A 12,065-nucleotide genomic window follows, 5' to 3' on the forward strand; every position below is an offset into this window, starting at 1 on the left:
GACCCACAGCCACAGCTCTGCCTAGATCGGCTGCATTGTGAGTTGTCCCCAAGTTACAAGTCCACAGCAGCATCATTAAAAATGTGCCAGTTACAAGGATGACAACATGCAACAGCTGAAACCACTCTGCAGTAGGTAAACTCACCCAGCTTAATTCGTAAGCAGCTACAACACTACAAATGGATTGCAGAACCTTCAAAACCTTGGCCCAAGGGAGGTAAAGTTTTAAGTAACGGACACATGTAAAGCACAGAACATAACAGTTTATTGGGTAAAAAGGAAAGCAACTTCAGTTGTATGCTCCAGTGAAATCAAAAATAAATAACTGATTTTTAGAGCCAAATATGTGAATGAATTGCTAGTATTTTGAGTGACCACATTTACCAAAAAGGGGCTGCTCGTTACAGCAAAGTAACCTCCATCACTGGGAGAATCCATTCCAGCTAAGGAAAGCACCTTGGGGTGGATTCCCTGAAGACATCTCACAGGGCACTGCCAGAGCCGACCACCAACGACAACAGCTGATCCACCTCAGCCTTTAAGAGAGGACATTCCAGCTCGCATGATTTCATCCACCAGAAGAATGTTGCTAGCGATCACTGTGCTAGAAATATTAAGTGGTGTTAGAACAGCAGTTTTGACATAGTTCAGACTCAGCTTCATTTCTGCCTCTCTAGACAGCTTCCTCTACACGGGACCCCTCCATTCCACAATATTCTATCCATTTCAACGATCAGACACCCACCACTTTTTAAAGCGAAAATACCGGAACATTTACCATGAATGAAGCAGTTGCTTCTTGACATTGTAATTATCCCAGATTCCAGCTGCTGCAGCTACCATTGGCTCACCTACCAAAGAAAGTTAAACAGACTTTAAATAACCAGTCCACATAAAAGTAACACTTTCCACTCTCCGATATCTGATATTACTGCTGCATCTAACACACCACTACCGTGGCCTTTATCTTCACAAAAACTTAAAACATTTAAGTACTAGAGCATGCCACAACAGCCCAACAGGACACCTGCCAAGGCATTCTGCACTGCTCTTTATTAAAAGACGACATATAGCTTTCAGCACGCACAACAACTTTATTCTCCATTGAGCCGAACCATGACAAGTTTCTTACAAAGCGCCATGCCATTAATTTAGAAAGTTCTTACCAGTGTTCAGATCAACCCCAGTGAGCTGCCCTGATTCGGCATGTTCCGTCTGAACCTTCACTAGTGTTTCCTGGGGATCGTAACCGGAGTTCTGAGCAAGAACCTTTGACAGAACAGACATAATTTCATGTTGTTAGTTAAAAGAGACCTCCAGCAGGAAAAGCAATGGGCCTCCGCAGGCTTTAAAGCCACTTTACTCAGGAGGTCATTATACCTTTGGAATGATGAGCAGCGCATCAGCAAAAGCTTGAACTCCAAGCTGGGCTCTTCCTTTTACGTTAGGTTTATGCTTAACAAGAGCATTAGCTACTGCCACCTCTAGTGCACCTGCTCCTGGAACCACGCATCCTGCAAGGGAAAATTCGATACTGAGACTTCACAATAAGCACCTATTTCAATTTAAACAGTTAATTTTTAGTGTAGTTTGGTCTCTTCCCTCATCCTCAGAAAGACAGCTTGTATCTGATCACCTAACTGCTCAACACAGTTGCCAACTGCTTGTAAAATACAAGGTGTAGGAAGAGTAACTAAAAGCACTTCACACTGAAATGCACCTAGCTCAATGCTAGACTGCATTGGATACCAAGGGAGCCAATACAAAATTCACACGTTTTGAGACTAGTTTCAACAGAAGATCCTTGATGTTACTAAACAAAGGTGGGACTTACCATCCTCAATAGCGTTTTTAACGGCACGCAGACCATCTCTTACTGCATCCTTGATCTGCGTGAGCGTATGCTTGTTTGGTCCCCTGATCAACAGGGTAACAGAGCGGGGGTTGTCACATTTCTCAATGAAGGTGTATTTCTCTTCGCCCTATAAAAAACAAAGTTATGAATTTACATCATACCTTTCCTTAGTCAACATATACACGTAATTAAAAATTAAAAATTGAACAGCCAGTTTCAGATTCAGTTCTGCACTAACAGCATTTCAAGAAGCTACGAGAAGCAACATAACTTTCTTTCCATTTTCTCAATTTTACAGATATTAAAAAGCATGATATGGAAATAATGGGCAAATACACTATGACAAGAGCAATATCCAGGTAGGTGTTCACACAGAAGGGGACAATGGGATGTGAGATGCCACCAGCCTTTATTCACGCTCCAGTATAGCTCTTGAAATACTTAAGAAACCCACAGGCACATCAAAGGAAAAGCTGGCATCAAGCGAGGCATGTTTAACCTGCCTTCAGCCGAAAGCCGAGTTGTACTTACCAGTGTATACTCATAGACAAGGCCTGCATGTCCCAGGCAGTCAGGAGTGAGATCTTCCACAGAGTTCATGGCAGTACCGCCACAGGCAAGGGTTAATCTGAGAGAGAACATGTACAGCTCAGCACTTGCTTTGCATTAAGTAACATCTGAAGTCACTAACACCACAACAGTGTCTCAGCGTGCAGAAGGCCATACTTGCTGGCTTGGAACAGTTTGTTTCTGTTCATGAAAGAGCTCTGCACAAAAATGAAACTTGCAAGAATAGGTCTCCTCTAAGGTGACTGCATGCGAAGCATATACATAGTTCAAATTCCTACATCACCCAGTGTGCTCAACTGACATTGCTACAGTTTGTACAAACTACCTTAAGTTACACCAGTGAGAGCTGGAGAGATTGAAGTGGACTTTCCAGTGCAAGTCCTTAAAGGTGGACTCAAGCCAGACTTGACTCATGGCTTGACTTTGGAAGAACAAGTTATCTTACCCTCTTCTCTCCCCAGTAACTGACCTTTCCATGTTCCTCCTTTTAGCTCTTCGCAAAGCAACTATTCCTTCTTTCGCAAGTGCATCCAAGGAAAACGGATCAATTCCCTAGAAACAAATAAAGTGACCATCAGGGTAAAAAAAAAAGCTAAGACCACCTTCTCTCTGTACTAGTAAGTTCTTCCTCAGGGCTCAAAGAAGATCTCAAGTAAGAACTGTAGGCAGATGTATTTTGAAATATATGCATAAGTTTAGCTACTTCTGTCTAAAGAACTGCACAAAGCGAGTCAAACTCCAGGTGGCTTGCCAGGAAAGCCAGCATCTCAAATAATTTTTCTAGTTAGTTATACCCTTCACCTCACCTTTTGGTTGATCACAATAAATCCTTTATCTGAATCGCTACACACTCTTCTTTTCAAGTCTATGATTTTGTTCACTCTGTCTTCAATGAACTTTCTTTCTGCTTTCACTAGCTTCTCTCTCTCTTCAGCGCTTTTGTAGAAGAATCCAGAGCTCACCTCTCTGAAGGAGAAACAAAATACAAAAAGTTATCCTCTTTGCTGTAGAAATAAACTTAAGCATAAGCATCAAGCCTTTCAGCAACATTCTGAAGAAAACAAAACAGTCGTTGTCCCCCACCCCAGCCAAACCAGCATGCAACATATAGTTGATCCTGCTCCCTAGTTCACAGATTTTCCATTGCAAGAAACAAGGCATGCACTGGAAACTGAGCGAGCTCTTAGGTATAGTTATGTGTTCACTCTAGAATATAAAACTATGTCCAAGAAAGGACTTCCAGCCTTTCTTCAATAAGACAAAACAAAAGCCACTGCGATCCTCGGCCCCTCAGAAAGATTTTCTCAGCCACCAGCTTCCATTTTCCAAAAAAACAGGAGCATCACCGCTTCTATTCCACCTTCTACACTACCTGCCTTGCTCTAGAAGACTGTGCAATCCTTGGAGCTCTTATTTAAGCTCACCTTAAATAAAAGTCTTTTAAGATGGGAGCATTCTCTGCTCCTCACTTTGTTGCTGTGTACTTACGTTTTCTCATATTCTAGAGATACATTGCAAGTAAGAACATAAGCATCTTCCACTCTTTTCTTCATGTCTGGATGACGAGCACCATGATCCAAAACCAGCCCCCTGATCAGCCTGAAAGAACAAAAAACGTTTGGTGTGTCAACATCCACAAACAGAAGATAATGCGTTTCATGGAAGTCCAGACTAGTCAGAGAACCAACAGTGCAACCAATCCAACACAAACTGCCTGTGCACTTGGGAGCAAAAAACCATTATGTATCCCACTTCCAAGGGCATGCCCATTCTCATATAGAAAGCACACCAACCAGTGTGAAAAAGGAATTTATTCTGGCATAGTGTCTGACTGCATTAGCTACTGAGGAAAGCTAGCGCAGAATTCATCCATGCCACAGAGCTAAATATAAAGCCTATGGAATATCCAACTACATGACTACAATCCAGTTTCCATTTATCACATCCTGTTTTTCACTTGTAGGGAACAGAGACACAAGCCTAAAGCATAATCAAACCACAGACACTATTATTAAGAAAAACAGTATTTATTGAACATTGTTATGTAAAGTCTAAGTCAGCATTGCTCTGCTACTCAAAAATCTCTTCTCAAAGAATTCAGTTCAATGACTGCGAAACTTCTGCTTTCTAGACAATTTATGGCTGAAAACTGTATTTCTGACTTTCTTTCACCCCTTCCCTAACAAATTTTCCAGTGGTAGCTTTAGGACACCCAAGTTCTAAAAATAAAACAAAACTCCACGGACTACTCAAACGTCAGGAACCATTAAATTGAAGCTCAAGGATACTCATTACTTACGTTGTGTCAGTTTCTGATTTGTGCTTCATCTCCATAATCTCTACCATGTGGAGGTCAATAGGCTCATCTGGTTTTCTGACTGTCAGAACAGAATCTACTACAGCCTAGAATAGAGGAGGGGGAAAAAAAGGCCCCAATTGACCATTAGTCTTCCAAAGTGCAAGTTCCTATCTTTCTGTTTACCCTTCACTCAAGTAACAATTGCAGCACTTTGAAACCTGGACCTCTTCACACAGAGGCAGAACAGACACACACACTGACCTCTGTTAGGATGTCAGCAAGCTCGGCGTGAACTTTAGTACGGAGGGATGTTCTGGCAACATCTATAAGGGTCTCCCTGTCCATTTCCTTGGTTATTTTGACCTGCTCCAAAACTTCGAGTGCTTTTTCCTTTGCAATCTCAAATCCTTCTGCTACTATTCTAGGGTGCAAACCCTAATGCAAGGAAAGAAGGGAAATTATTAGACAAAACAGTACTTTTTTCACAAGCAGAACTTCTGGTTTCAACATTTTGTGTAACATCAAAACATAGGAAATATGCATCCTACGGAGACAAGAAAATGTACTGTCCTTCTGAATACATATAAAAGGAATGCACATCCTTCCAATGCAGAGGAAAAGCACAGATTATTCTAGCACAGAACTGAAACCAAGGGAACTACAAAGCACACTTGGGTGTTCACTGTGCAACAGGAATGCCTATTCTGCAATTTACAATATCCAAAATACCTACTACCATGGAGGATCTCCTTGTTAACATGCAAGTAAAAGAAGCATTTCGCCTCACACAAAACAGACAGAAGTTAACAGGAGGTATCAGACAAAACCCTACTAATAGCTACCGTATCCACAACAAGTGGTTTTAATTTTGAACAAGTCTTTAAATCCTCTTCTCCAGCTTTTCCCCATTTTACAAGTTTTGTGATGTATTCATTTTAAGCAAAAATTTATGATCATTTTCATGTTTGACTTTTGAGTATTAAGCATTAAACAAAACAAGCTGAATGGTCTCAGATGAAGCTTTTAACTTGTTCACATACCTCAGAAATATAGAGGTCTGCCTGCTTTAGGAGTTCTCCAATGATCAAGACATTTGAAGTGGTACCATCTCCAGTGATGTCATCTTGTGCTGTTGCTACTTTTGCTATCAAGGAGGCTGTGGGGTGTTGTATTTGCTAAACAAAAATAAGCTGAGCAGTAAGTCTTACTGTACTGGTACAGGAAGCAAGCAATCTGAAATCTGCTAAACAAAGTATTTAAGAACCAGTGATGTTTTCATGATTCAGGTCAATTCAGCAGCTTTCAACAAATAACACCAATTAACTCCAACAATCACTTCCACAGAAAGTTGAATTAACTAATCCATGTAACACCATTTCCCCCCTCCAATTATGCATCTGTATAGAAGAAAGTTAAGCACTAACACCCAAACTAGTCCTCAACTCATGAACTTGACAGAGCTCTTTTCTCCTTTAGGCAAAGGACGCAGCATCACAACAAGACTGCTGCTGGTACTGAAACTTATGTGTTTAGCACTAACTTAAGAATCTCTGCATTATCAGTGCTATCAGAACCCTAACTGGTTCACTATTCCTTTGGCAATTTATTTTACTCATTCTTACAAAACTAAAGAACATTCAATTAGTCTGTTCCTTGCCAGTTCCTCTGCTAAGCAGTACACGTGGTGTTTTAGCTATAAGCATCATGCCTGCCTCGCTGAACTTCACAACCACCACACGGGGCTTACTTACAGAAGTCAGCCTTTTAATATAAAGAACACATGCATCACTTAGCATCTCCAACAGCTGATTGAAGAGTATTTCAACACAGGCTGAAGCCTCTGAACCTACAGAGCAGTATTCGCATTTGAAAAGGTCAATCCTTAGTAAATGCACTAGAGGGAGATAAAATCCGATGGAACCATTTATACTGTCGTTCAGCTTTTTATCATTATTTCCTTTGAAGTACTATGTCTAGTGTGAAAGAACAGATTTAATAATTTTTTTTTTCCTGTCTGCCCAGATCACTGTGTATATTAACTTCAATACCTTATGCTGAATTACAACACCTAGTGGAGTGTAGTAACTCCACATGTGCCAACAGGCCATGTCCAGCCAGGGGCTGGGGACACACTTCAGTCAGACAGCCCCAGGATCCAGGGCCCACGGTGGGCCCAGCCGTGCTACCGACCCCCAGCACAAGACCCCATGGTGGCAAGCGTTGGGACGGTACTACCCCCCTCGTGTAATGGTCACCCCTACAGTGGGGATACTGGGATACAACCCCAGACTTGGTGGGAAGGCGGTGTGAGCATCACTCAGATTTAAACACTTCCCAAGCCATGCACCCATGGGGAACTCTGCTCTTAGGCCTGCTCCAGTACAACGCAAATATGGAGGTATGCTTTCTGTAAGCAAAACGGAAGGCGACAGAAGCACCAATATCACTGTTTCAACAGCCCACGTTTCCTTGTAATTTGCTAAATTAGCACACGAACTTCAGTCACCATCTACGAGCTGCACTCCTCTACCTCCCTCTCTCAAGGGGCATTGTGCTCTCAACGCACTGTGGCAAATACCCCAGAAACACAACGGTGGGGGCAGCAGAGGACGTGGCTGTCCCTCAGCCTCAGGCACTCCAAGGCCATGCCAGCAGGCTCCTGCCCCCCTACCCCCCCCCCCCCCCCCCGCGGCCCCCCAAGGCGCCCACCCCCGCCAGGGCACGAACCAGCTCACCATTTCCTGCAGCAGCACGTTGCCATCTTTGGTCAGCTTGATGTCCCCCGCCCCCGACACCAGCCTGCGGGCGACACCAGGCGGGTGAGCAGGCCCCCGGGCCCCGCCACGTGTGGCCGGCCCTAGGCCCGCACCGCTCCCTCCCCACCCAGCCAGCCCCACCCGGCCGGGCGGCCTCCGCCTTTGTTCCCAGCCGCATGGCGGCCCCCCGGAGCGCCCCCCCCGCCTCGCGCGTCTCCTCAGGCCGTAACGGCCGCCCGCGCACTGAAACGCCTGCCCCACCCCCCGACCCCAAGGGGAGGCGCGGGGGGTTCCCTCACATCTTCATGGTGCCCTTGGGGCCCAGGTTGGTCCGCAGCACGTCCTGCAGCCCGCGGGCCGCGCTGATGTTCACCGCCAGCGCGGCCTGGGCACGGGCTACCTCCGCCTTGGGGTTGAGCGCCTTCACCGCCATTGCCGCCGCACCGCTCCGCGCTGGGCCAGGCCGCGCCGCGCCGGGCGGGACGAGCCGGGGGGCGGGGCCTACTACCCCTCTCCACCCGCCCCTTCTAGAACACTCGGCGGTGCGCGCACGCCTATTGACCCGCTGGCGCGCCGCTCGCCTTCCCATTGGCTGCGGCGCCTGTCGCTCCGGCGGCCCGCTCCCGCCCCGCGGCGGGGGCACCGTTGGGGCGCAGCGATTGGATGGCGCTGGCGCCTGTGGGGGCGGGCGGTGGGCAGCGGGAGCGCGCCCGCCTGAGGGGAGGCGGCTGCCGGAGGGGCCGGGCGGTACGTGAGTGAACGAGGCCTTTGAACGGGCAGGGTCGCTCGGTCCTTAATCCCACCCACTCGATGTGACAGACACCCCCCCCGGCAGGTTCGCAGAACGGTGAGAATAAATAATTAAACCCGATGATTTAACATTAGATCGATAGAATTAATAGTTAAGCAGACCGGATTAATAATCATAGGGTTTCATGGTAAAAATTCAGAGGTGAGGTTAAGCAGAAGTCGGTTTTAATGCAGAAGCTGCTCCATGGGCTGGCAGGGCCTGCACAGCCACCACAGTGCAGCCCTGCACGCCCAGGGCCTGCCTGGGCCCGAACCCTTCAAAAGGCTTCCAGAGCACTGGGACAATCTCTCCCGAGGCCACACGGAGGGTTCCCGTGAGGAAGAAACCCAGAACTATCCTTGGAAGTTAAAGACAACCTTGATGGGTGCTGGAAGTCTTTGGGCTATGTGGCCCAGGCCTTGAGGCTACGAAACGTTTGCATCTTGGTGGCTTTGGGCTCTGAAATGGAGGAATTTCCCTTTAGAGAAGCCTGAGAAGATTGTTTCTGCCATGGTTCCTTACACACACTGCTGGCACACTGCACCAAGTTTGGCTCCCACATTGCCCCATCTGGGCTTGTACCCCCAAACACCCATCTGCTACATCTGAGCAACTGGCAATACTGGGCATGAGACAACCCTCTTGTTACTTAAAGAGTTTCCAAAGGAGGGTGCCTGCCCCCAGAATAATAACGGCCTGTGGCTGCAGAGGTGTGCCTGGGAGATCCAGGCCAAGTGGTATTTGGTGTTCCTGCAGCCCGTTTGGTACAAAGAAGAAAGACAGCATTCGCCAGTGCTAATCCACCAGGCATGAAAATGGCGCAGGGTAAACCTTTCCCACTCCATCCCACTTTTTCCAGGAGGGAGCTCTGGATGCAGCCCTGCCTTCGGCAACCCACCGTAGTAGTAGTAGTAGTGCTGAGCAGCAAGTCTAAGCCTGCTGTTGGGTACAATTTTGTTGCACAGGCGTTTTTGGAGGAGCTTGGGTGAAACACTGAGTGTCAAGTGTCAGGGCAGACTCAGCCTTGCCAGTTTTGGCTGTAGGCAGTGGCACCTGCTGGGAATCTGCTTTGGGTGAGGATCTCAGGTTTCTGGGCAAAACGCCATGCTGTGCAGGAGGACTCCCATGCATGGTCCGTTAGTCTGACTTGGTCTGGAGGGGTCAGCTGCTAATATACATGGGCTTATGGTTTTGAAATGTTTTAGATGGAGTTGGTGTTTGAACATAACACCAGTTTGGAGCCCTTTTGTTTAACTGAGCAGTGCATATGTCTTGCGAAGTACTGTAATGCTGCCTCTTTAGTACAGTGGTTGGGCTTTCTGTTCTGGTACTGTAATCATTAGAAATAAACATTAAACATTGCAGAATGCAGGAAATTACAGTTGGCATTTCATAGTTGACTCTGGAACTCTGTTAATGTTTAGTCTTCACTGTTGTTGGGATGCTACCGGCCTGCTGAAACCCTAACAAAACAAACCACACCAACCCAGCCCCGAAAGGCCGCAGTGCTAACATTTGAAGTGCCTAGATGCAGTGGCCGGTTCAAACACCTGAATCCCCAGCTCTCTCCTGGATTCTGTAGCCCCCAGGTCACACAAAAATAGTTTGCTGTTCTTGCTTCTCTGGTTTGTAATTTTTTTGCCTTGGTCCTCTCTCGGTGCTGTTCACAGTAGAGGGCAGCCTTGTCAAACCCGTAAGCATACCAGCAGGCACGTTGCATTTTATGTTTTCCTTGTTGCTGTTCTGCGACTCCCGTGGAAAGGCAGGAATTACCCATCCTGAACACCTGCGATGCATGGGGCTAGCTGCTGACGCTGATTCAGGTTTGTGAGAGGAATTATTACTGTAGGAAAACAAAGCAGTTGTTCTGGGAAGATGTAGTTTGAATTTTGGATGGGGTTGAGGGGGAGGACGACACAGAAAGCCATTTTCAAAGATACTCTAGCCCTTCATGTAGGTGGTCTCTTGTTTTTTGTACAAATGGAGAAGTTTTGTTGTCATGTACAAGACTTTAGTGCTGTGCTTATATCAATAGTCATGTATCCATGTGAGCTGTGCTTTTCACTCCTGAACATCCTCTTTAAGCTTCCAGGCAGACCTCTCTTGTTTCTTTGCTGGAACACATGTCTGAGGATAGTTATTTTATGGTACAGTAACATTTCTTATTAGCATTTTCACATTAAATCCCCATTTTGCCACATTTTTCAGATATCAGGACAAGCTTTTCTTCATTTTTCAGTCTTAGCTGTAGTTGCTGAACTGTTCTGCATATTTGTTTTTAATGCATAGTAAAACTACAGGGCCAGATGCTTACTAGGCCAAAGTTGTCCTTTGAAATCAGTAGATTTACAACAAATTACACCAGATTAGAATAAAAATATTTACCTAAATTAAAACCAATTTATCCATTAAACTAAGCCAAATAAAGGGAGTAAGTATCCTTCATGAAATATTCAGCAGCAATTCTCTTAGTAAAATCATGCACTGCTTATCTTGGCAAAAAAACTCTGAGATTCTCAGTAAAAGCAGTTGTCTTTCATCTTTATCAAGATCTGTTTTCATTTAACCTTATTCACAGAAATTATTTCTAAATCTGTTTTAAAAACATACTGCCCTGCCATGATAAAACCAACAAACAGTGAACCACATCAGCAGTTTTGCAGCAAAAGGGCTTGGTACTATCTTTTCCTGACGTAAGAAGTTACTGATAGATGCTCATGTTGACAAATGGTCATGTACTGAGAACTTCTGAAAAAACTTCAAGGCATGCACGGGAGGAGAGGCACACAAGGCTATTGATTTTAATTAATGCATGTGATTTTGAGGGGTAATACTGCCAGAATGGCAAAACCAATCATGCATGGAATGTGACTGGTGCAGCCAGTGGTGCAGAACAGTCTTTCAAGACAGGCAGCAGTTTAAGACTCCTATCACAAGCAAATGAAAGATGCTAACCCAGCTAAATCAGCCTTTCTTGACCTTGAACCAAACAACAGGCTTCACAGTTCAGGTTGGCAGTCTCCTAACCAGTGTCCACAGTAATATCTGAGGGAAGCTCTTCTGTGGGATGCCAAAACGTGAGCAAGACAAGTTCTGCAATTTTCATGTTGCTTTTGACAACATTGCATTTGGGGAAACAAAACAGAGCCTTATCATAAGCAGAAGTTTAAATTTTGCCTTCAGAGCTTTTGATGAATTTTGATTTGATTTTTGGTGTAACATCGCACGCACCGATGCACTAAGTTTAAGGCAAAATGCAATATTGCAATCTTAACTCACAAAAACTTTTCATCTCATCCACAGTGAAAGAAAACAGCATCCCTGCCTCGCCTCTGATTTCACCAGGAGAAACTCCTGCTTGCTGCTTGTCAGAGCCCCCTGGGCGGCTCTTGGCCCTCGCCCTCCTGTGCCGGCGCTCTGTGTGAAGTGAGGCAAGTTTGCCGGGACCCGTCCTGCGCTCCATGCCCGTGGCACAGGCTGGCTGCCGGGCGAGCAGGAGCCCCCCGGCCTGGTGCGGGCCCGCTCCCTGCCAAGCCGTGCCTACTCGAGCTGGGAGCGCCCCAAGCTGGGCCAGCGGCTCCTCCCCCGACGCAGCAAGGTTACACCTCTCTTCCCTACGCCTGTCAGTGAACAGCTGGACTTCTCTGGTTACATGTGTGCAACCATTTAAAAAAAAACATCCAGGCTGGCTTACTCAGCAGATTATAAAAGAGTGATTTCCAAAATGCGGCTTTCTTCCAGATCAGCCCATGCCGTTGTATTTATGTGACTGAAGGTCTCAGCTGATCCCTTCTT

At 46.0% G+C, this 12,065-nt stretch overlaps 1 protein-coding gene and 2 non-coding genes across 3 annotated transcripts; all 3 read right to left on the bottom strand.

Moving 5' to 3' along the window:
* Window positions 1-243: 243 nt before the first annotated feature.
* LOC130148312 (T-complex protein 1 subunit zeta) lies at window positions 244-7,970 on the bottom strand. The gene is made up of 14 exons (XM_056336761.1): window positions 7,780-7,970; window positions 7,460-7,523; window positions 5,765-5,899; window positions 4,986-5,159; window positions 4,725-4,828; window positions 3,914-4,024; window positions 3,232-3,391; window positions 2,895-2,977; window positions 2,387-2,483; window positions 1,835-1,982; window positions 1,381-1,514; window positions 1,167-1,269; window positions 779-851; window positions 244-604 (listed from the first exon to the last, which is right to left on the bottom strand). Exons 1-14 carry the CDS (start codon window positions 7,911-7,913, stop codon window positions 532-534), a joined length of 1,593 nt encoding a protein of 530 aa, XP_056192736.1. The 5' UTR covers window positions 7,914-7,970; the 3' UTR covers window positions 244-531.
* On the bottom strand, window positions 4,167-4,300 carry LOC130143977 (small nucleolar RNA SNORA15). The gene has a single exon (XR_008819962.1). It is a non-coding gene; the product is annotated as a small nucleolar RNA SNORA15 (small nucleolar RNA).
* Window positions 5,283-5,414, bottom strand: LOC130143979 (small nucleolar RNA SNORA22). Its single transcript, XR_008819964.1, has one exon. It is a non-coding gene; the product is annotated as a small nucleolar RNA SNORA22 (small nucleolar RNA).
* Window positions 7,971-12,065: the final 4,095 nt, after the last annotated feature.

Source organism: Falco biarmicus, chromosome 1 (genome assembly GCF_023638135.1).
Source record: "Falco biarmicus isolate bFalBia1 chromosome 1, bFalBia1.pri, whole genome shotgun sequence".
NCBI classification, from domain to species: domain Eukaryota; kingdom Metazoa; phylum Chordata; class Aves; order Falconiformes; family Falconidae; genus Falco; species Falco biarmicus.

Bases quoted from the DNA above. Each gene is read 5' to 3' on its own strand.
- LOC130148312 (XM_056336761.1), bottom strand. From the start codon at position 7,913: ATGGCGGTGAAGGCGCTCAACCCCAAGGCGGAGGTAGCCCGTGCCCAG. The intron at 7,524-7,779 runs GTGAGGGAACCC...TGTCGCCCGCAG, and splicing joins CCCAAGGGCACCATGAAGAT to GCTGGTGTCGGGGGCGGGGG. The intron at 1,270-1,380 runs GTATAATGACCT...GTTCTGTCAAAG, and splicing joins CGCTGCTCATCATTCCAAAG to GTTCTTGCTCAGAACTCCGG.